Source organism: Xenopus laevis, chromosome 8S (assembly GCF_017654675.1).
Source record: "Xenopus laevis strain J_2021 chromosome 8S, Xenopus_laevis_v10.1, whole genome shotgun sequence".
Lineage (NCBI taxonomy): Eukaryota > Metazoa > Chordata > Amphibia > Anura > Pipidae > Xenopus > Xenopus laevis.
Window position 1 is genome coordinate 13,029,435 of NC_054386.1, and position 25,765 is coordinate 13,055,199.

Genomic DNA, 25,765 nt, shown 5'->3' on the forward strand with positions numbered 1-25,765 from the left:
AAAAACCGTTATGTTCAGCATTGCTTTGCAGTTTGGCAGTTTGCAGTAGAAACACTTATTTACCCATATTGGATTCGTCAGAATGTGTACTTTCTGAAAATATATGGTTTTCTGGGGTCTCTGTACTGTTAGGGGGGTCTAATGTCGCATAATACACACACCAGGTGCTTATATTGCAGCTGCCAGTGCGTCAGCCGTGAAAATGTATATACACTATTGTCATTTGGGGGTCTCTGTGCGCCACATAGTTTGGTATATCTATGCATACTGGGCATCAAAGTGTTCAGTAGACCCCTGGCGTTCATATTTGGGATGTTTTATGCTGATAAGTTACGAAATGTGGGGCATATAATGGGGTAAAATTCAAGCTTTGTGACGATTTTCAGAAATTTGATAAAAACCGTTACGTTCAGCATTGCTTTGCAGTTTGGCAGTTTGCAGTAGGAACACATATTTACCCATATTGGATTCGTCAGAATGTGTACTTTCTGAAAATATATGGTTTTCTGGGGTCTCTGTACTGTTAGGGGGGTCTAATGTCGCATATTACACACACCAGGTGCTCATATTGCAGCAGCCAGCGCGCGTCAGCCGTGAAAATGTATATACACTATTGTCATTTGGTGGTCTCTGTGCGCCACATAGTTTGGTATATCTATGCATATTGGGCATCAAAGTGTTTAGTAGACCCCTGGCGTTCATATTTAGGATGTTTTATGCTGATAAGTTACGAAATGTGGGGCATATAATGGGGTAAAATTCAAGCTTTGTGACGATTTTCAGAAATTTGATAAAAACCGTTATGTTCAGCATTGCTTTTCAGTTTGGCAGTTTGCAGTAGAAACACTTATTTACCCATATTAGATTCGTCAGAATCTGTACTTTCTGAAAATATATGGTTTTCTGGGGTCTCTGTACTGTTAGGTGGTCTAATGTCGCATAATACACACACCGAGTGGTTATATTGCAGCAGCCAGCGCGTCAGCCGTGAAAATGTCTATACATATTGTCATTTGGGGGTCTCTGTGCGCCACATAGTTTGGTATATCTATGCATATTGGGCATCAAACTGTTTAGTAGACCCCTATGTTTATATTTAGGATGCTTTATGCTGGTAATGATACATGGACAATACGATGCTGGAAAGTTGAAGCTTTGAGGCAATTTCCAGATATTTCACCAAAACCGCCAAATTTGGCAAAGCCTTGCGACTCAGTAGTTTGGAGCAGAAAGGCATGGGTACCCATTTTAGATTCCGTAGAATGTGTACTTTCCAAAAATATATGGGTTTGGGGGGTAAACATATATTTCTGTGTTTTTACCCCGCAAAAATGCAGTCAATGTGTTGATTTTTCATTAGCTGAAGTTACCCACGGGACTGTTTGTATGCGCTAACTTCATTTTGGGGCCTCTAAATGCCAGATACTTTGGTAAACTTATGAACAATGGCCACCAAAATGTTCAGAGGAACCCTGGCAATCATATTTAGGGTGCTTTTTCTTAGTACGTAATGACACATGGGTGATATGGTGCTGGGAAGTTGAAGCTTTGAGGCAATTTTCAGATATTTCACCAAAACCGGCAACTTTGGGAAAGCCTTGCGACTCGGTAGTTTGGAGCAATAAGGCATGGGTACCCATTTTAGATTCTGTAGAATGTGTACTTTCCAAAAATGTATGGGTTTGGGGGGTAAACATATATTTCTGTGTTTTTACCCCACAAAAATGCAGTCAATGTGTTGATCTTTCATTAGCTGAAGTTACCCACAGGACTATTTGTATGCGCTAACTTCATTTTGGGGCCTCTAAATGCCAGATACTTTGGTAAACCTATGAACAATGGCCACCAAACTGTTCGGAGGAACCCTGGCAATCATATTTAGGGTGCTTTTTCTTGGTGCATAACGATACATGGGTGATATGGTGCTGGGAAGTTGAAGCTTTGAGGCAATTTTCATATATTTCACCAAAACCGACAAATGTGGGAAAGCCTTGCGACTCAGTAGTTTGGAGCAGAAAGGCATGGGTACCCATTTTAGATTCTGTAGAATGTGTACTTTCCAAAAATGTATGGGTTTGGGGGGTAAACATATATTTCTGTGTTTTTACCCCACAAAAATGCAGTCAATGTGTTGATTTTTCATTAGCTGAAGTTACCCACGGGACTGTTTGTATGCGCTAACTTCATTTTGGGGCCTCTAAATGCCAGATACTTTGGTAAACTTATGAACAATGGCCACCAAAATGTTCAGAGGAACCCTGGCAATCATATTTAGGGTGCTTTTTCTTAGTACGTAATGACACATGGGTGATATGGTGCTGGGAAGTTGAAGCTTTGAGGCAATTTTCAGATATTTCACCAAAACCGACAACTTTGGGAAAGCCTTGCGACTCAGTAGTTTGGAGCAGAAAGGCATGGGTACCCATTTTAGATTCAGTAGAATGTGTACTTTCCAAAAATATATGGGTTTGGGGGGTAAACATATATTTCTGTGTTTTTACCCCACAAAAATGCAGTCAATGTGTTGATTTTTCATTAGATGAAGTTACCCACGGGACTGTTTGTATGCGCTAACTTCATTTTGGGGCCTCTAAATGCCAGATACTTTGGTAAACTTATGAACAATGGCCATCAAAATGTTCAGAGGAACCCTGGCAATCATATTTAGGGTGCTTTTTCTTAGTACGTAATGACACATGGGTGATATGGTGCTGGGAAGTTGAAGCTTTGAGGCAATTTTCAGATATTTCACCAAAACCGACAACTTTGGGAAAGCCTTGCGACTCAGTAGTTTGGAGCAGAAAGGCATGGGTACCCATTTTAGATTCAGTAGAATGTGTACTTTCCAAAAATATATGGGTTTGGGGGGTAAACATATATTTCTGTGTTTTTACCCCACAAAAATGCAGTCAATGTGTTGATTTTTCATTAGATGAAGTTACCCACAGGACTATTTGTATACGCTAACTTCATTTTGAGGCCTCTAAATGCCAGATACTTTGGTAAACCTATGAACAATGGCCACCAAATTGTTTGGAGGAACCCTGGCAATCATATTTAGGGTGCTTTTTCTTGGTGCGTAACGATACATGGGTGATATGGTGCTGGGAAGTTGAAGCTTTGAGGCAATTTTCAGATATTTCACCAAAACCGACAATTTTGGGAAAGCCTTGCGACTCAGTAGTTTGGAGCAGAAAGGCATGGGTACCCATTTTAGATTCGGTAGAATGTGTACTTTCCAAAAATATATGGGTTTTGGGGGGTAAACATATATTTCTGTGTTTTTACCCCACAAAAATGCAGTCAATGTGTTGATCTTTCATTAGCTGAAGTTACCCACGGGACTGTTTGTATGCGCTAACTTCATTTTGGGGCCTCTAAATGCCAGATACTTTGGTAAACTTATGAACAATGACCACCAAAATGTTCAGAGGAACCCTGGCAATCATATTTAGGGTGCTTTTTCTTAGTACGTAATGATACATGGGCGATATGGTGCTGGGAAGTTGAAGGTTTGAGGCAATTTTCAGATATTTCACCAAAACCGACAATTTTGGGAAAGCCTTGCGACTCAGTAGTTTGGAGCAGAAAGGCATGGGTACCCATTTTAGATTCAGTAGAATGTGTACTTTCCAAAAATATATGGGTTTGGGGGGTAAACATATATTTCTGTGTTTTTACCCCACAAAAAATGCAGTCAATGTGTTGATTTCTCAGTAGCTGAAGTAAAGTCCTGATCAATTTGGATGTGCTAACTTCATATTGGTGTCTCTAAATGCCAGATACTTTGGTAAACCTATGCATAATGGGTATCAAACTGTTCAGTGGACCCCTGGCAATCATATTTCAGGTGCTTTTTCTTGGTACCTAATATAGTTTGGGATATGCGGAGCAGCAAAATAAAACCTTTGAAATGATTTTTCAGAATTTTGAATTTTTTTTTGAAAAACCGCTATTTTCAGACAAGCTTTTATGTTTGGTAGTTGGGAGTAGAGAGACATAGTTACCCATTTTGTAATCGGCAGAATGTGTACTTTTCAAAAATGTATGGTTTTCTGGGGTAAACCTACGGTTTCAGGATTTTTTGCCTTGGAATCTAAAGCATGCCGTTTTCTGCCTTAGTGCTTTCAAAATTCGGTAATATACTGCCGGGAGTTTTTGCTGTACAGAAATCCTAAATCTCCCTAAAACTATACATATCTGGTATTGGCACGTTCGAGAGACATAAGGCTTTCCAAATCAGTTGGATTTTCATCCCTAAAATGAAATATTTTTCTGGTATAAATTGATATACGATGAAAAATGGTAATTTTTCATTTTTTTTTGGTATTTAGCACTATAAATTTTTTTGCACAGGTGGAAATACATGAAAACTCCGGCAGATTTAGAAAGCTCAGTTTCTACCGAAAAAAACAATGTATAGTTTTCCTAGGTAAACTATAGGTTTCCCCTCAGAAAATGCCCCTAAAGTGAGAGAGCACAAAATGTTTCAAAAACGGCTGGCATTTCGCGTAACCAAAATGTGAAATTCTGCTGGCACTTAAAGGGTTAATTTGTCTCTGCACCACCCGCTTTATATTTGTTCATCTTCACAATTCTTCTCTTTGCTGCCATGTTTGATGCAAAACCTTGCTGCACCACCTGCAACATGTAGGCAGCAGCAGCTTTTGGGTAAATTAGAGCGTCTTTAACAGTTGATTCAGTGCCCTTTTTGAAGATAGGAAATCAGTAACGGTTACTGGCTCCAGTGCTTCTGAGAAAAAGGGTATTTGTTTTCCTTGAAACCTAGGAGTATTTGGGAGGGGCTGTCTGCGAGAATTCCTCTGTTTTTCATCTATAACGATTGTTGTAAATATCTCTTGTATCTGTTACATTCATTAGAGTGTATGTATCTTTTACCGTTAAATTAATTTGCACTGGAGCAATGTCTCCATGATACACAGGTTTAAAGCTTGAGCCGAACCTTTTCATAAATAATTAAAATGCTTTTGTTACCAGCAGGAGTCAAGTGTAATATTGTTATATTTACTAAAGCAACTAGAAAGGGATGGTTTGGTTTCCCTTCAGATCTTTTAATAATCCTTCTGTTTTATCTTTGTTATGCTTAATTTTATGGTTGTGTGTAGCAATAGGAACTTAAAATATACGATCTGCAGGGATAGACGGAGCTTGCTTGCTGGGGGCTGTTTTTAAATAAATGTCCTGGGTTTAAGGGGTCAGCTTAGATATACAGCTGAGGGCAGACATTTGTGCATTCCAATTCAAGCATAAAAGTGTAAGTGTTCTTATATGAAGGAGATGCCCAGAACATAACTTAACATAAGATCTACTCTTCAAACACCCAATGCAAGTTATTAGTACATTATTTACTATGTCCCAAAGATCAGTTCTAAAAAAGTTAGACTTTATAATAGACTAGGAATAGCCATGGTTAGCTTCCTGCTGTCCATTTTGGGAAGCAACTGAATAGCACTTCTCTACTGAATTGGCTTACTGCCCTTACAATGCTTCCCACTGCAGTCAATTGTAAGTGATGTGCAACAAATTGTCAGTCTTTTATTGCTGCTGGTTCTTCCCAAGACAATTCTCAGCAATATGCCATCTAATGTGTTGTAGCCATAAACTCCACAGTTACTCCACAGAACTAAAGGCCTCACAGTGGCCTTCTTCTTATCTTGTAGGTTAGTCATTCAGATATTTGCAAAGTTTAAACCCACATTTGGATTGCCAAACTGCATTAATCTGACCAATCAAGATGTGTGGGCCCACAGGTTTGTGGTCTAGTTTATTTACTCTTTCATTCTCGCTGACTCTCAACTGTGGCACAGTATGATAGTCACAGCTCAGTATAGGGAACTTATACTTGTACTATGTGCAGCCATTTACAACCAGTTGCTATGAATTATTAGGCTGTATATATGCTATTGAACCAGAAAATCTGGGTACATATAGTGTAATTCCTTATAATTCCTTATTTGAAGGTCAAATCCTCTCATTTTGGAGGCTATTTGGTTCCATTTAGCCCTTCTCTCTCTAAAGCTGGCCATAGACACAGAGATCCGATCGTAGGAATCGAGGATTCGTACGATATTCGGACCGTGTGTGGAGAGTCCCGAAATTTTACGTCCGGTGGAGATCGGTCGTTTGGTCGATCGGACAGGTTAGAAAATTTCTGTCGGCTGCGGGTAATATCTCTGCGTGTATTGCCGATCATACGATTTTCGGAGGGAGACTGTCACCAGCTTTAACTATTTAACTATTACTGTCAGGGGCAGAACATCGGCTGATCTGTTCTTACAACTTTATATTTGATCTCAATGGTAAGACTTTGATCTTTATGGTTAGTGGCAGGTCGGGAGATGGGAAAGTCAAATCGTACATTGATTCGTACGATCGGATCTCTGCGTCTATGGCCAGCTTAAACAGTATGGTTTTTTTGCTTCATATAGTTTTTTAAAAATTATATCTAAATATCTAAGGCTGATGTGGAACTACTGAGATCCACAGGCTAGGGATACTTGCAGTCTGTGATATGAAAAACTACTATGTTTTATAGTCCAATAATTTATACTTCAGAAGTGGACAGGTTATAGGAGTACGTGGGGTACTGTCACGGCAATATCCAATGAAATTCACCATAACAAATTCTAGTAATTATACCAACAAGTGTTTGTTTAGATCATGAGGAGGGATGATAGTCCATGTATAATCATTATTGCACGCTCCCTGGAGCCCAAGATAAATAGTCACATGTGTTTTTTGTAGCATAATAAGACCTTTGTGGCTGGAGCTCAATCATCTGTCCCTTTGTCAGTTATAGCTCTGCTGTTGTATGCAGGGCACTGCACAGAGACCCCGTCAGCCAAACACTATCGTTCTTTAAATCTACAATTTTATTGGTATTGGTGTTATTTTATTACTGACCTTACGATTCACTTGTCCTCCCATACTTATTCAAGTCATAATAAAAGTTAATCTAAAGGTGAATTGCCAGTTTAAAGTGAGTTGAACAGCAGACCTCAGCTGCAACCTTGTTAGGGACAGGGAAATCTGGTTTAGAGCTACCAGTCCTGAAAGCTGTAATCATTTCTCCCAAATCTTTGCAACTACGAATTCGTTTTTTGTAAGCTAAATGTGTTTTAAAGGAAGACTAAACGCTATAATTTTCCTTCTGGACTGTAATTAGTACAGGGGAATACCTACACAAACCATCATCTTATGCTGTCTCTCTGTTGCTTTGCTTGGTCTTTGCCATGACTTGCCAAGTTCCTTGCTAGTGTTGTAAGATGTCTGTCACACCGGCAGCAAGGTGCCAAAGAGTTCATGGGAAAGACATTGATTTTAAAATGCAAAGGAAGAATTAAACATATGATTTAGTCATCCATTAATGATAACATAGTCACTGAGTCACTGTTTTCCCTTACCTGTTATACCAGGGGAATTGGAGGAGTTGAATTGGAGAAAAATGTGCTTGCACCAGGAAAGCATTAAAAATTCAAAATCATCTGAACTTCCTTTCCAAATTTTGAATTAAGCAGTTTTGCACGTTTAACTCTGAATTTGAGGTTAAGTCCAGCAAAACTCTAAAAAAACTTAAGCCAACTTCAAAAGTTTTAATCCAGATTTATATAGTATGGACTCCATTAAAGAAGAAGGAAAGCTCCAATCAAAGGTGGTTGCCAAATGTTAGGGCACCCCTCCCCCCAAAGGATAGTATTAGCTTACCAGATATCTTGGACTAGTTAGCATTAGCAAAAAGCTTTGGCCTAGGGAATTTGTGATCGAGTGAGTGATCCTCTTCCTCCCCTTCTCTTTCTTTAAAGTCCAGCAGCCGGCACATGCACAGCACAATGAAAAAGCCGTCTCTCTGTTATAGTCTGGTATTTAATTCTACGGCACAGGCATACCTGTGCAAAGAGGTAAGGAAGCAAGAGGATCACTTGCTCAGAAGCACTGGCTCAGGTTATCGGCTAAATCATTACAGTACTTGAGAGGCACACTATCATTTGGCACCCCCCTTTGATTGGAGCTTTCGTTCCCTTTAACTCCTGTATTTCAGTGCAGTGGAAGGCATCAGAAAGCCATTGCTTGGTAATGCATGAAGTAAGACCCATGGGCAATAATAGGCAATTATCCCCACTGTACTAAGAGTAACAAGGTTTTGCCTTAAGGAGGCCTTTATCACTGTACTTTCAACCATGTGGAGCGTCAGTGACTTTTTTTTTTACATAACCTTTGATTTATGCCTCATTTTATTTTCTATACTTTTCTCTGTACTATTCCATCTCAGTATAGGTTCCCACCTAAACTCTCATAGAGCACAATATTCTGTGCTTCCCTGTGTTCCACAGCCATGCCTCCTCCCGCATTCCCCTATACATTCCACCCTAAAGATCTCTTTATTTCCTAATACTTGCACTCACACACTTATATATACACTATGCTTGGAATGCATTATCATGGCCCAACAGGCACATTAAAGGGGCAGGAGCTAAAACATATGTTGCTTTCATACAAACAAGTATGTTGCAACTTTTACAGTTGATTAATTTAGCTCATAAACCTTAAAAGTGATGGGGAGGAGAACATTTCATGTGCACATCACAGACTTCTAGTTTACCAATAGCAATAATGTTCAATTAAATTCAGTTAAAGGTATACTGTTACAAAGGAACACACAATCTGCCCTAACAAATAAGCTGTAACTGTAACTTTGTCACTGATGCTGTTTTGGGCTGAAACACGGTTAGTTGCCTGTTCCCTTTCTAGAACCATTGTTTGCATTGCACATTTCCTTTGATAGCACTTTGCAGCCTCACAAAGCATGCGATTATGTGCGTCACTGGCCTTGCAGATGTTCTTGCCTTAGGGCGTAGCCATTTGTTGTATCACAGTCCCACTGTTTTCATTTTTCGGAAAGCTACTGGCATCAGCACAATTCCAAAATAACATCTGGATTTCATCAAATAAATGAGGTTCTGCAGGAAATGTGGTAAATCTGTTCCATTCGAGGGAAACCGATGTATTGAATAACATTTTCCTTGTGAAATCTTTTCTTAGCCTTTACCTAAGGACACTGATACATATACTGGTATCCAAAAAAGGTTGGGGCCACTTGAAAGTGTCTAAGACTCCTACAGCCAAGCGGGTGCTGGCCACCCACCTGGCAAGCAATAAGCAGGGGTTTTGACAGTGTTTAATTAAAGAATAACTATACCCCGAACAATGTAGGTCTCTATAAAAATATATTGCATAAACAGCTTACATGCAAAACCCTGCTTCTTGTAAATAAACAATTTTCATAATAATATACTTTTTTAGTAGTATGTTTCATTGGGTAATCATAAATAGAAAATTGCCATTTTAAAAAATAAGGGCCGGCCCCCTGGGATCCTAGGATTCACGGTGCACACAAACAAACCAAGCAAACCATACATGTTAGATCACACGAGCCAATTAACAGACAAGGTTCTGTCTTTTGCTTCCACACATTTTCCTGTTACAGTTAGGGCAGAGACACACACTGCAATTCGGGGAAATCTCCTCTTCTTAGGGGAGACTAATCTCCCCAAACTGCCTCCTCATTCTAGCCGGTGGGATGGCACTCGGAACGCTTTGTTTTCCAAAGTCGCCCGAAGTTGCCTTACGAGGAAACTGCGGGCGACTTCGGAAAACAAAGGCATGCCATTATTTCCTACTCGTGAACCATTAAAGACGTTTTTGCACTTCCTGGGACCATAAAAACAAAACTTTGTATATTCTGTATCTAAGCTCCTGTATGAATGATGTAATGTTGCACGCCAGCTGCAGTTCACATGGTGCCCACCTAAATTTGTATTCTTTTCACCTACTAAAACAGGAACCTGTGTGTGGAGATTAATGTAAGCCACATCTATTTCCTAAGACAGGAATCTGTCAAGGTTCTACAGCTGCTGTTGAACTGCATCTCCCAGTATTGGCTGAAGAGGGAACTGGGGATTTTGTTTGGTAGCAGCTGTTAGGCTACACGTTGCACATTCTTGTCCTACAGTGACCTCTCTATATCCTTGAAAAATTCAGCAAGAATCAGCTCCAGAAGGAATATCCAGAGCATAAGCAGAGTTTTTACCAATTAAATAAGGCAAATCAATATGGGGCCCATTTACTTAGTTTGAGTGAAGGAATAGAGGAAAAATAGTTTGAATTTCGAATGGTCGAATATGGCTACTTCGACCATCGAACGGGCTACTTCGACCTTCGACTTCGAATCGAACGATTCTAACTAAAAATCGTTCGACTATTCGACCATTCGATAGTCGAAGTACTGTCTCTTTAAAAATTTCTTCGACCCCCTAGTTCGCCACCTAAAACCTACCGAGGCCAATGTTAGCCTATGGGGAAGGTCCCCATAGGCTTCCTAACAATTTCCTGATCGAAGGAATATCCATCGATCGATGGATTAAAATCCTTGGAATCGTTCCATTCGAAGGATTTAATCGTTCGATCGAACGATTATTCCTTCGATCGTTCGATCGTAGGAATATCGCAAAATCCTTCGACTTCGATATTCGAAGTCAAAGGATTTTACTTTGACGGTCGAATATCGAGGGTTAATTAACCCTCGATATTCGACCCTAAGTAAATGTGCCCCTATGTGTATGTGTGCTATACTAGTGCTATAGATTTTTATTTAATGCTTTTTTTTTAGGAGCTGCCAGGTACAAAATATCATATATAAAAAAGATAAGCCATTACAATTGCAATGAGATAATGAACTAGACCAGACACTAGACTGTATCCATTGGTTTATATCAGGACTGGGATCTTTACTAGGACAGTGTATGTAGTTTGTGTCTAATTGTTTCCTAGTTATTCAGCAATCTCCATTGGGCTCTTCTTTTTTCAGTGACAGAACAGCAAGATATTACTATTACTGCCACCTGAGAAAACAAGTGCTACATTCCCAGTGCACGCAGAGAGAAGAAGCCTACTTCCTACTGGCCGCCTTTGCACTTCAGGCGGATCTCGGCAACTTCAAAAGGAACAAGCACTACAGAAAATATTTTGACCCAGAAGCCTACTTCCCTCCTTGGGTAAGGCTCCATGCAAGTACTTCTTCTCTCCGGAAGTCATGTTATTGTCATTGTGATGTGTTTTTGAAATATTATTTCTTCTGTATGGACTGCATGCAGTTACAGCTATTAAGGATAAAAGTTAAAATTTGAAGTATTTTTACCAAAAATGGAAATTTACTTAAGAGGAGCAAATGACATGCTTTGGAGCATTAATTACACTTGAATTTTTAAATCTTTTTGCCAGGTGAAATTTGTCAATTACAGAACTTGGCATATTCACCAATTTATTAAAAGCATAAAAACACATTTCTGCCTAGAAGAATTTCTGCAGGTTCAGGCTGGTAAACTACCATTGTATTTGCATCTCATATTCTGGGTCATATTCACCCTGCTAATATCCTATGTAGATCTTTTATCTATAGTGGACATTCTATAGCGAATTTTCCTCACTACAACTGTATAGGGAAATTCACTAGGTAATTTACTGGCTGATTACACTTGCAGTGGCATAAGTATGATTTTAAAGAAAATGCAGCGTCAACACAAAAATACGCTTTATTAGGTAACACAATTGGATGCAAAAACATACACACTCCATTTACCAATGTGAGTGTAAAGTACTTTGTGCCAGCTGCATATGTTGGTGCAACATTAAAAGAGAGCCCTAAAAGTAGGGATGAACCGAATCCACTATATTGGATTCAGCCGAATCCTTTGCGAAAGATTTGGCCGAATACCGAACCAAACCGGAAACCGAAACCTAATTTGCATATGCAAAATTTGCATATGCAAAGTTTGCATATGCAAAGTTTGCATATGCAAAGTTTGCATATGCAAATTAGGGGTGGAAGGGGGGGGAATTTTGTGACAAAAAGCCACGCGATTTCCCTCCCCACCCCTAATTTGCATATGCAAATTAGGATTTGGTTCGGCTGGGCAGAAGGATTCGGTGCATCCATACCTAAAAGTAACATCTCCTCAAGGCAACAGTTATAATAAGGTTTACTTGTATCCCAGTGGCCTGTACTTATTGTACACAATTGCAAGCACATCATAAACTAGTGCATTAATGCCAGTTCATAGATGTATAAGCACAAGAGTTTCTTTGTTAATAGTATTTATGAACTGCACACAATTTTGTGCTTTGCGCTTGTAAATAACATGCACAAGAAGAAGATAACAGTGAGTGGTACACAGAACCCTGCATACCCTTGTTTATTTTTCTTGGTGCCAGGCAGTTGCTAATTGTTCATGGAAAGGTAAGTGCACGAGTAGCTTACTCCTCCGCAATGAAAAAACAGTACATAAGGAAATGTATTCCAGTGTATGCATCTTTAAATATCCTTCTACTGAGCCACCAGCTGTAAATAACATTGTTCTGCACAAAGTGTATCACTTCCCACTGTGTTTCTTGTCACTGCATTAAAGGGGTTGTTCACCTTTGAGTTAACTATTAATATAATGAAGAGAGTTATATTCTGAGACGATTTGCAATTGGTTTTCATTTTTTATTATTTGTGTTTTTTTTTTTAGCTATTTGGCTTTTTATTCAGCAGATCTCCAGTTTGCAGTTTCAGCAATCTGGTTGCTAGGGTCCAAATTGCACTAGCAACCCTGCATTGATTTGAATAAGAGACTGGAATAGCAATAGGAGAGGCCTGAATCGAAAGACGAGTAATAAAAATAAGTAGTTACAATTCAGTTGTAGCCTTACAGAGCATTTTGTTTTTAGATGGGGCCAGTGACCCCCCAATTGAAAGCTGGGAAGAAGGCAAATAAGTCCAAAACTATTTAAAAAAATAAATCATGACGTTAACTCAAAGGTGAACCACCCCTTTAAGGTACTGAAACATAAATGCTTAAACCATGTGAACAAATATGCATTTGTATGTATGAATGGAACAGTGGGGCTCATTTATCAACACTGGGCAAATTTGCCCATGGGCAGTAACCTATAGCAACCAATCAGTGAGTTGTTTAACTTCAGCCAGCTGCAGGTAGAACAGTGAATGCAACAATTTGATTGGTTGCCATGTGTTACTGCCCATGGGCAAATTTGCCCAGTGTTGATAAATGTCTCCCAGTGTATTTGATCAGTTGTAGGCAATGTATGCACTGATGTTACTAGAGTACATTTATCTAAAGAGAAGTTTCTGGAACTGAAGTAATAACACAGCTGGAAAATACTATACATTTCAAATATATTTCTGCCCCATCATCTCCAGTGATTTCAGCTTTTAAACTGCAGGGAGTCTATATTTTCCTGGTGTCTGTATCATCCAAGACAGTCTCACAATATTTGTGGATTATCTAATGCTCTTCTGTTCAATATACAGTCCATTGAGGCATCAGAACCCCTATTAAATACTAAACGTTTACTGGGACAGAATCATCCCTGAAAAATTAAGACATTCAGAAACCCAACAGTCCATGTACACCATTGTTATTAGCATAACACGTAAATGGAAATTAACATGGCGTTCAGCTACAATGACCTTCCACAGTGATCTTATACTGTAACTGTAAGAGGTTCAGCTGCCACTGAGATAGTTCAACAACCTTCATTAAAATAATGCTTCCTTATTTCTTTCTGTGGTGGGAGTATGCATAGTCACTTACCAGGTCTGATTCCATTTTTGCAGGTGATAAAGAAGAGAGGGAAGGACTACATCTTAAAGTACATTCCAAACATTCATCGTGACCAATTTTCAATGACCGTGTCAGAAGCACACCTTATGTATATTAAAGAGGCAGCCAGGCTTGATGATGTTGCTGTGCATTACTACAAATTGTATAAGGTAAGGGACAGATTGAGAGCACTTGCATTTTAGTGAGTAAAGATGGCCATACACGGAGAGACACACGCTGCTGTTCGGGGAGATTAGTCGCCCAGTGACAAATCTCCTCTTCTTCGAGCGACTAATCTCCCCAAAATGCCTTCCCACCGGGTAGAATGTGAATCGCCGGCGGGCGTTTTCCGAAGTCACCCGAAGTTGCCTCACGAGGAAACTTCAGACGTCCTGCTAGCGATTCACATTCTAGCCGGTGGGAAGGCATTTCTGGGAGATTAGTCACCCAAACAAGAGGAGAGTTCCTGGGCGACTAATCTTGCCGAATAGCAGCGTGTGCCACCACCCTAAAGGCAGCTGTTAGAATTGATACAAAAGTTGCTAATATTCCACAGATGCTGCTAAGAAATGTATCAAATAATTGTATCAACTAAATGTAACAGTTCAGAATCTGCACCTGGATCACTGAGCTAGAGTCCTGCGCGGAACCAATTTCTAAGATATAGAAATATACCCGCACCTGAAAATCCTCCCCTCATTCCGCAGGGTGCCCGCTTTTTTTTTAAGGGGTAACCCACGGGTACCCGACCGGCTGCAGGACTCTACACTGAGCTGCCAGACTGAAACACTAGAGACACAAGCATTAAACTTTAAACGTACATTTCGGGGAAACAGTAAAAAAATAAAAGATGAAAACAACTAAACTTAAAAAATTGTTTAGAAGGTAAACAAACCCCTTTAATAGACAGTGAAAATACAATTTACATGTTTTGCAAGTTTGTTCTGTTGATTCAGCACTTATATAAATCTATTTCTGTTTTATATAAGAGAAGCTGTCATTCTGCAGTGCTGTTGTACAAAGCCATGAATGCCATTTGGCCCATGTTTACCTTCCTCTGTGTTTCCTTCAATTATTTGCATATCTTAAGTGTGCAGCTCTTAGGATTTTAACTGCTAATATATTGTTATTGCTACTTACCACAGAAACCAGGCAGCAATTAAAAAGCTGGAATGGAATATGAATTGGACATGGCTTGAATGAAAAATTAATCAATAAAAAAGGATAATGATAAAAGTGAAGCCTCAAAGTCACTGGGGTCATTTAAGGCAGAGACACACTCAGATTCGGGAAGATTAGGCCCAGCGACAAATCTTCTCTTTTTTGGGTCGGCTAATTTCCCTGAACTGCCTTCTGCAAGCTAGAATGTAAATCGCCTGTGGGATGGCAATCGGTTCGCTTTGTTTTCCGAAAGTTGCCTCACAAGGAAACTTTGAACTACTTCCGAAAACAAAGCTCTCCAAGTGCCATCCTGCCGGCAATTTAGATTCTAGCCGGCAGAAGGCAGTTTGGGGAGAAGAGGCGATTTATTGCCGGGCAGCTAAATCTCCCCCAATCTGAGCGTTTGTCTCTGCCCTTAAGGAAAATGCATATCAACTAAAAGGTTTCTTAGAATAGGTCCCAGTCTATAACATATCAACAGTTTATTTAAAGAACAGGTGTGGGATCTATTATCCTTAAACCTGTTATCCAAAAGGATCTGAAATACAGCAATGTGTGTCCTTTTTAGTAAAGTATTCCTTGTTTTAAACTGACTTGCTTCTTCTCTGTTATAATAAAGCATATTATGTTAAAGTAATGCACTCCACTGAGTTTTAAACGGTTCCAAAATGTGTGTATCTCACTGTGTGTCACCAACTTGAGCAGTAGTGCTCCACATTATGGAAAGACTCTTATCTTGAAAATTTCAGGTCTCAAGCATTCTGGATTCAATTGTTATTTAAAATTTGACAAGACAATAGAGTTGATAGTCTCACTGCTATAACTATTTTACCTCTCTCATATGTAGCTATCCCCCAGCTACCAGTGTTGGAGGCTGGACATCCTTGACGCACATAGTAAATAACATGTAGTCTTAACTCAATGGAATTTTGTTTTATAGGGAAAGCTATGCCAATACTCCTTTCTGACCTACTTGGCCCTATTTATTCTCTGAGCACTCTCACAGATAACCCTATCAGAACGGAGCAGACTGGTTGCTGAAGGGATCAGCCTAAAGGCTAATCCATAAGAAACTGTTGCACCAGGGAATTGCATTTTTCACGTAAGATGAAACAATGGCCCCAACACACAGGAATAAATAATGGTTCAAGTTTATTGTGTGTACTTGCATAGTATATATATTTACATATTGTACATGTGTGTGTGTGTGTATATATATATATATATATATATATATATATATATATATATATATATATATATATATATATATATATACTGAGTTAACATGTTTTTCTCCTTAAAGGATAAAAGAGAAATTGAAGCGTCATTGATGCTTGGGCTCACATTAAGAGGAATCCAAATTTTTCAGGTTCGCACTTCTTTATTTTTATGTTCATTATGGTCTATATTTGGGCTACACAGCTAGTTACCTTGCTATGAGAGAGTCTGTTGAGGATTTTATTTTATGACATGGTCTTTCTTCCACTAATAAGTTACAGTGAAATGAGTGAACTAATTTGGTTGAACCATGGTTGAGGGTCCATTATAAGGCTGCAGTAGCCAATGCAGGTACAAAATTCAAGACTTCTTTCCGCTTATATATTCCAAAAAAGGGTTTATATATACCGATAAGAGGTGCTCAATCTGAAATGAAAACGACCCATATTGACTGGCTTTATTTGCCTGTGTGTACCTAGTAAAAGAGTTTGTTCAGACTGCAGTTTTAATTAATATATTTTTACAATCAGATGATTTTAAGCCATTTGATTCTGTATGTGGTTGTTCACACATCCAGCGACTAATGCCGATCAGACGCATGCATTAAGGAGTGGCTTAGAAAACTGACAAGTGATTTTAGAATGAGGTGGGCATATTCTTGAAAAGATCACATATCGGCACCAAGCATGACCCAGATACTGATGTATAAAACATCCATATGGAGTAAGGACCTTTCTAGCAGAGTGCATATATTGGCACAACACTGTGAATGGGTCAGTGCTTCATGTTTTCCTTGAAGTGAATATGGCTGAAAATGCTGCATTACCGCATTGGCCAGATATCGACCAGGGAGACCCGTTGGAAGCCCCCATACACTGGCAGATAGGCTGCTGAATCGGCTAATGGACTGATATCGGCAGCTTTAATCTGCCAGTGTATGGCCACCTTAATATGTGGGAGCCCATGCGAGCAGCTGGATCTCAATTTTTTAATGTGAGCAGCAATTCTCACTTTTTTTATTTTTACAGAGTTCAGGTGATGAGAAGCAATTGCTGTATGACTTCCCTTGGACAAATGTGGGAAAACTAATATTTGTGGTAAGTTAATCATTACAGAAAAAGAAATGATAGAGGGGCTTATATTTACAATAATTAGACACAAAGTTTATTGGTTTCTTGAACAGGTGACCTAGTGCCTCCAGTAATTTTGCAGTTACTTCTGGTTGTAATAAAATCATTCTGGGAATTTCTGGTGGAATAGGGTTGAAGCAAACCGCATTGTTAAAATGAGCACTACCCTTCTTTGCGGAATGCTACTGGTTAAACAGTAAATCTGGCCATACACATACAAATTTTACAAACATAAAGTTTATATGTGATTTAGTACGTTTATGTCAACTGATCCATTGGATATCAGTCTGTTAGGGGTCGGGCAAGTTTTATAATCTGCCGATAAACCAGTGTGAGCCAGCCAGTGTATGGCACATCAGCAGATGAAGAAGTGAAGAGGAAACGCAGCAGATTGTTTGGACTGTCTGCTCAAATGAATGGATCAATTTAAAGGCTGCCCTACCGTGTGTGGCTCATCGTGCACTATGTGTGAATGAAAGCAAATAGCCGTCAAGAAGCTCCATATGCTCTCTCTGACCTTATATATTTATACCCTGAGTACTGTGGTTCTAGAAAACATAATGAATGTCCTGTCCTTGGTATATTATTCATTATAATGATATAAAAATAATGATAAATGTTCTAAAGTATATTTCTTGTAATTGGCATTTTATTCATAAAATGTTGAAGGAATTGTTCAGTATAAAAATTGGGTAAATAAATAGGCTGTGCAAAATAAAAAATGTTTCTAATATAGTTGGTTAGCCAAAAATGTAATGTATAAAGGCTGGAGTGACTGGATGTGTAACATAAAAGCCAGAACACTACTTCCTTTGCAGCTCTCTTGGTTTCCACTGATTGGTTACCAGGCAATAACCAATCAGTGACTTTAGGGGAGGCCACATGGGTCATAACAGTTTGCTTTTGAATTTGACCTGGTCAAAAAGAAAACTCAGTAAACAGTTATGTCCCATGTAGCCCCCCTTAAATTCCCTGACTAACTCAAAATTAGAGAGTTGAAAAGCAGGAAGTAGTGTTCTGGTTATTATGCTCACATTCACTCAAGCCTTTATACGTTACAATTTTTTAAAAGTAACTTTATAATAGAACATGCAGCAGGGTATGGTAGGATCTGATATAGTTTTGCAGAATGCATTTTTATGGTTCTGGGCTAGTGGTCCTACTCTTGTTTCATTATCATTTTTGTGATGGGGTGGCCTCTTGTGCAATTAAAGTTATTGGTTTTTTTTCTTTGTTTGAATAGGGGAAGAAATTTGAAATTTTACCAGATGGCTTACCCTCAGCCAGAAAGTTGATCTACTACACTGGCTGCTCTGTCCGCTCTCGGCATCTCCTTCAGCTGCTTAGCAATAGTCACCGCCTCTATATGAACCTTCAACCTGTTCTGCGCCAAGTCCGGAAGCTAGAAGAACATGAAGGTATCTGATTTGTATATTGTTACTTCATATGTATAAGACTGCAAACAGGTCACAAAGCATGCAGTTTAAATAGTATAATTTTTCTTTAAGAACGAGCCAAATATTCCAGGTCTCGCTGCAAAAACAGTATAGCTGAAGCACAAGTACATTCTGTTTATTGACGGCAGTAATTCAAATTAAATAGCAATAAGAGAATTGTAGAGCAATGGAAGAACAGGCATCAGCAGGGAATGTAAGCTTTGTTAGGAATAAAATTGCAGTGTAAGATCCCCATTGGGCTACCCTACTATTCCAGACCTGAATGGAAATCTAAAGAGTGCGTGGGTATTTTGCTGCACAAAGAAAAGAATAGCAGATTTTTTTTTAGGTAAACCAATGAGATTAGTGCCTAATTCTGTTTTATACTTCTTATAGTAATACAAAAGTAAAGAGTTTTACAAGCTGCTTAACAGAATTAATTAAATAAATATTTCCTATCCGATGAATCAGAGCTCACTCAAATAACTGATTCCAGTACAAACAAACTCTAACAAAATAACTGCCTTTTGCACAAATTCTGCATGTAGAGAGATGTGAAGTCTGGTGATTTTAATAGAGTGAGCTCTAATACATCTTCTAGGCAAAAAGAGCTTCCCTATAAGATATATTGGATCTAACTGTCAATGAACTGTTGCATGAAGAGAGATTGAGGAGAAACAGATGCTGAGAGAGGGATAGTGAAGATAAACGTCATTATTTCAGAAATGGTACAGAATATTTAATTGATAGTATTTAGAAAGTTTCTTATTTCAGCGTGCTGAAGCTTATATTAAATTTCATTTTCGTGATAGTTCCCCTTTAACTTCTAAAACGAACATATGATTTGAAAATAGGATTCTTGCAAGTTAAGCATTCTCCATATATGTCCCTTTGCCTTTCAGAAAAGAAACAGTACAGGGAATCATACATCAGTGACACTCTGGACCAGGACATGGATCAGTTAGAGAAGCGTTCTCGTGCCAGTGGCAGCAGTGCGGGCAGTGTCAAGCACAAGCGTCTCTCCAGGAATTCCACAACAAGCCACAGCAGCTCACATACCTCAGGGATAGAGGCTGATACCAAGCACAGGGACATTGGGACAGAGGATAGCTTCTCGCTTCACAGAAAGCTGAAAACCTGCAGCTCAATGATGAGCAACAGCAGCTCCCGCACTTCTGGGGCTGAGAGTGCTGGGAAGGACAGGCTGGAAGATGACTCTCAAGATGATGGTAATTTTCATAGATGGAACTACCAGCTTGTTATGCAGATTTTTGTTTAGACCCCCTCCATAACAACAGTACTATGATTTGATTGATCATATTTTATTTAATCTTGTGAAACATAAACAAATGAAGGATGTTTTTTTGACAGTGAATGACATTAAACCAAACATAATTGTATTGTTAGATCTCCAAGTATCATCTAAAGTAAATCTGCAGTCCTGAAAACACAATTAGGTCAAATCTGAGATCTCAAGCTAAGTAGGAGGGAAGGAAGAATTATTCACCCATCTGCTATGGCTTTATGGAATCTGCTTGAGCTTTCCTTCTGCCCCTTGGCAATTTTAGGTCTTGATCTTGATCTTATGTCTTGATCATGCATTGATTAAAGGGTTTTTGCATAAAAAACACCTTTCCAAAATACATTCAATACATATAATAATTTATTGTTCTCAAAAGCTGCCTTAATTCCATATAATAATTATATGTTATAAAAAGCTGCCTTCTCGTGCTATTCTCTGTGGTGCTAGTTCTAAATACTGTACATGTAACATTACAACAATGTAGTAGCAGCAAACTCTCCTCCAGCCAAGACTCCAATTGACTTCTGCTACAGAACATTTTGGAAATGGTTCATGCATTTAGAACTAGCACTGCAGAAAACAGCATGGAAGTCAGATTTCTGTTTTTAATGACAATTGCAAATAACTGGATTAGAATAATTTTTGCTTTTATTATGCAAAATTTTATGTTTAGGTTGTATTCATTGCAGCCTACAGATAACTAAGGGACCCCTGCTAAATGTTCTACTTCTCTAATCGCCATGCTGCGCTAAAATTTTCATCACATCCAGCTCTTCTGCCCAGATTCATTAAACTTGACAGAAGGGCTTGTTGACAAGCATGTTTATGTGTGTGTAAATATAAATATATATATATATATATATATATATATATATATATATATATATATATATATATATATATATACACACATATACAAATGTGAGAAAGATGCCTCCCTGCTCTCGCAGCTGCAATTGTACAGTATATTCCATTTAAATGAACTTTTAATATTCTTTCATTAGAAAGACTTCTCTAGTTTCAAAAAACAATATCCCTTTGTATAGTGCAAAGAGCCTTTTCCTTACAATCATCGACTGGTGTTGTTAATTTGCCCTATTAGATTTCAGTAGAGCGGAAGTATGCTGTGTATTAGAAAACTGCTGAAGCCTGCCGATTAATCCCTAAAGCAATAGTATTGTATAACTGATTTTCTTCATTATGTAACACTGAAATAAACACTTACATATGATTCATTAAATATTCTGCTATAAATCATATATATCACATCTCTAACAACCACATTTTACTTTGTAGATAAATAGGACATTTGTTTTTAAGTAATGTTATTAAATTATATTCTAACATACTAAGATCTATGTACACTGCATGCATACTAATGAGTGTAAAAAATAACTTATTTACAGAAATAGAGATGTTGGTTGATGATCCAAAAGATCTTGACTTACCCTTGAATATCAGCCCTGACTTGTGTATTTACATCACAGAAGACATGCTGGTTTCCCAACAACTTAATGGACATTCAGGTAAACTGCTACTATTTTTGGATTCGCCAATTAGTTTTAAGCATTCCAGGATATCATTATCTTGCTTTATTTTCCTTGTTACTTCACATGCATGAGGATTCCCAGAATGTATCTAGTGGGTGTTGTTCCATGCATATTTAAGGTTGGCCATACATACAGAGATCTGCTAGTTTGGCGATGTTTCCAACAAGTGAATCTCTCCCCAATATGTCCACCTTGAGGTGAGCGATATTAAAGGGATACTGTCATGGGAAAAAAATTTTTTTTCAAAATTAATCAGTTAATAGTGCTACTCCAGCAGAATTCTGCACTGAAATCCATTTCTCAAAAGAGCAAACAAATTTTTTTTTATTCAATTTTGAAATTTGACATGGGGCTAGACATTTTGTCAATTTCCCAGCTGCCCCTGGTCATGTGACTTGTGTCTGCACTTTAGGAGAGAAATGCTTTCTGGCAGGCTGCTGTTTTTCCTTCTCAATGTAACTGAATGTGTCTCAGTGAGACATGGGTTTTTACTATTGAGTGTTGTTCTTAGATCTACCAGGCAGCTGTTATCTTGTGTTAGGGAGCTGCTATCTGGTTACCTTCCCATTGTTCTTTTGTTTGGCTGCTGGGGGGAAAAAGGGAGGGGGTGATATCACTCCAACTTGCAGTACAGCAGTAAAGAGTGATTGAAGTTTATCAGAGCACAAGTCACATGACTGAGGGCAGCTGGGAAATTGACAAAATGTCTAGCCCCATGTCAGATTTCAAAACACTATTAACTGATTCATTTTGAAAAAAATTTTTTTCCCATGACAGTATCCCTTTAAGCTGATCTGATTGTGGGCCCTAGGGTATTTCGGGAAGAAAGAGGGAAGGAGGTCTCTCTAATGGGCCTAGGGTTGTATCCACACATCCTTGATTTTGCCTGTGTAGAGGGAAGATTTTCAGGGGGCTGGAATCTGGTGCATAGTTTCATCCATGCTTATAGAGCCAGCTTCATTGACCAAAATATCTAAATTAAGGGGCAGATTTATCAAAATGTGAGATTAGAAGTCACCACAGAAAAACTCACTCACTTTCTATTCATTCTTTGAATTGTATTTATCAGTCGAGTTCACCATTTGATAAATATGCTTTTAAAAATCCCATAACTTTAGACCTGGCCATATTTCTCACGTATTTGTCAGGCGTGACCAGCCTCAGGCATCATTCTCATCCAATGTTTGCCAAACACTTTGCCAAATCTGTATTAGGGCAGCCTGAGCTGTATATTTTTTAAATGTACTAATAGTATAGACTGGGGAACAAAGTTTGCAAAAATACGTTTAATACAGTTGCAAAGATAACGTGACTTATGTTATGAGACATCGGAGGAAGGAGGTGAATATACATCTTTTTATGTTTTTTTAAATTTATTTTTAAGGTCTGGTTGTTAAAGAAGTAAATTCATCAACTTCTAGTTCCTCAGAAACTGTAGTGAAGCTGCGTGGCCAAAGCATTGACTCTTTACCACAGGTACAGGACTTTTTTTGTTCTTTTGTGACTAAAAATATGAAAGGAGAAGTAAAGTTATAATCACTGGAGGATGCCACATTTTTGGCATGTAATTATAATCGCTTACCTGGGCTGGGCAATAGTTTATGTTTGCTTATAGTGAAAAGAACTTAAAGCAAGAAGCCAGCTCTTTCAGTCTACAGTGAAGAAGCAGAAGAAGATCAATCCATGATGATCATACAGAATTACCCAAGCCAGTGTAATTTCAGTGAACAGGAGCACTGTCTCGGGGTATCAGGCAAGCAAATATAATAACTGGGGGGCCTAACATTTGGCAACCCCAGTAATTGTAACTTTACTTCATGGGAAGCTGTGTTGACTTTGGGTAAGGTGCTGTCAGCAAGCACTGCCTATGAATAAGGGAATATGGGATTGTGAAAATCTTAAAACAGAATACAATGGGGTCTGTATTTTTTTTGAGGGATGATTGAGGCCACCCCCTGCATTAACTTTTCAGAGCTCCAGGGTGGGGCATGGGAGGACTGCATTACCAGTAGCAGAAGAACCTAAATTCTAATTAATGTGTTAGGATTCCGGTCGGTATTCACCTGAATCTTTTGCGAAGGATTTGGGGGTTCGGACGAATCCTAAATAGTGGATTCGGTGCATCCCTGGTAGCTATAAATACTGGTAAGATGTGTAATTAGTGGAATGAGTAGCCAGTAGGGATGCACCGAATCCGATATTTAGGATTCGGCCGAACCCCCAAATCCTTTGCGAAAGATTCAGGCAAATACCGAATCCGAATCCTAATTTGCATATGCAAATTAGGGGTGGGAAGGGGAAAACATTTATATACTTCCTTGTTTTGTGCCAAAAAGTCTTGCGATTTCCCTCCCTGCCCCTAATTTGCATATGCAAATTCGGATTTGGTTCAGCCAGGTAGAAGGATTCGGCCGTATCTGAAAAAAAAGCAGAATCCTGGATTCGGCGCATCCCTAATTGCCAGGGAGAATACTGTATATTTGAGGAGTTTTGGAACAATTAAAAAGAAGTGGCTAGCTGTTCCCAAATGATTGTTAAACCCAGTTACTGCATATTATTACCTACAGTTAATATTTTCTTGTAATTTTATATTTGACTGTGATTTCTACCTAAGTACAGACTCCCTGGTTGTTGCAAACATTCCCAGTAAAAACTGGGAACATCTGACATTTCTGTTATTACTGTACATATAACATATGTTATTTATATTTACATTTATACTTTTTTTTATTTCCATTTATGGAGTTTCATGATACAACACCTAACCAATGTTATCTTACAATCGAATTCTATGTTGTATTATTTTACAGACGGCTTGCAGAAAACCAAAGACTTCCACAGACCGGCACAGTTTAAGTCTGGATGACATACGTTTATACCAAAAGGACTTTTTACAAATTGCTGCCCTCAATCAGGAAACAGCCCAGAGCTTTACATTTGGCTGCGGTCACAACCTGCATGAGAGAGGCCTTTACTGCAATGGCTGTCTTTCTCAACAATGCACCAACATTAAAGAACCTCTTGCAGCCAAGAAAGCAAGTCAATATTTTTCTTTGGATCTCGCCCACGACAACTTCCCAGAATTTGTAGTGTAACCCAGAATTTTTATATTCAGGCCTGGCTGCCTGCTTTGCCAAACAACATAGAGGAAGACCAATATGACTCTAAGAACGTTTCAGTTTGATGGAAATAATCAAACTTGTATAGACCTATTTCCAGTAACAGAAACGATGTGCGTTTTACATTTTTTGAAAAGCCAAGGTACCATATTTGTTCTGACTTTTGCATCCAGGATATTTTTTATCTTTTACACATCAAGAACACATGTCGGAATTCCGTGCCATTGGAAAGCCAAAGCTAAGAAAAACTCTTGCCAGTCAGGAAGAATGGAATTAACAGTGGTTTAAAATGTGTTACACATAGGAAAAATGAACATTGTTTTTTTTTGTAATCCCAATGCAGATGGATGTATCATGAATAATGCAAGACCTGTAGTGTTATAAACAGCAATAATGCCACGTTAATATTCTCTTGAAGAAATTGTGTATTATGTGAAACCTGAGGATGTATAATGCCCATTTACTGGAAGCCGATTTCCTTTTCTGAAGCTTCTTGTCCAGCACTCATTCTATTTAATTTAAGCATACAGCAGCTCGAAGCTTTGAAGACACTCTAAACATTTTTGGAATTACTTTGGTGTCATGATTTGAAAAGGTAAATGATCACCAAAATATTAGTGTTTATTTTACATACATATTCATTCTACAGTGCACTCTTGAACGGACTTTATACCATGATTTTAGTGAATAGGACTTGAGCTAAACATACATTTTTATTTTTTAAAGGGGACCTGTCACCCGAAAAAATTATTACAAATCCTATTTTATCACATTAGTCAAGAAAAATAAACTTTAATTACACTATATAAATTATTTGAATCTTGTTTCCTTCTGTCTGGGAATTCATAATTATAGCAAGCAGGCAGGAGCCATTTTGTGGACACTGTTATTAAGGCAAGTTTTGTATCATCTCAGAATCTTGTTTGTGCACCAGAATGGGGGACCTGATGTCCATCCCCATGCCCTGGCTACACAATTAAATGATAAAGAGAAAGGGGGAATGTGGGGAGAGCAGTGACATCTAGGAAGTGCTGAATGGAAAGTGAAAGTAATTACTTGCTCCGCCTCTATGCCTAAGGCATAGAGGAGGAGCAGGCAATATTTGATTGACAGCTGAGATTTTTAAATGAGTTTACAACATCTATGAATGCTTTAATAATAAA

At 38.5% G+C, this 25,765-nt stretch overlaps 1 protein-coding gene across 3 annotated transcripts in view; it reads left to right on the forward strand.

Annotated features, from left to right (window-relative positions):
• Nucleotides 1-25,413, forward strand: part of frmd6.S (FERM domain containing 6 S homeolog) — a 115,647-nt gene extending 90,234 nt beyond the window's left edge. For all 3 annotated transcript variants that reach the window (XM_018232347.2, XM_041574718.1, XM_018232346.2), the window contains exons 6-14: nt 10,886-11,072; nt 13,697-13,852; nt 16,150-16,215; nt 17,093-17,161; nt 18,438-18,612; nt 19,533-19,859; nt 21,340-21,459; nt 22,868-22,959; nt 24,294-25,413. In XM_018232347.2, the coding sequence (XP_018087836.1) occupies nt 10,886-11,072; nt 13,697-13,852; nt 16,150-16,215; nt 17,093-17,161; nt 18,438-18,612; nt 19,533-19,859; nt 21,340-21,459; nt 22,868-22,959; nt 24,294-24,578 (1,477 nt within the window). In that variant the 3' untranslated portion in view covers nt 24,579-25,413. The remainder of the gene's footprint in view (nt 1-10,885; nt 11,073-13,696; nt 13,853-16,149; nt 16,216-17,092; nt 17,162-18,437; nt 18,613-19,532; nt 19,860-21,339; nt 21,460-22,867; nt 22,960-24,293) is intronic.
• Nucleotides 25,414-25,765: the final 352 nt, after the last annotated feature.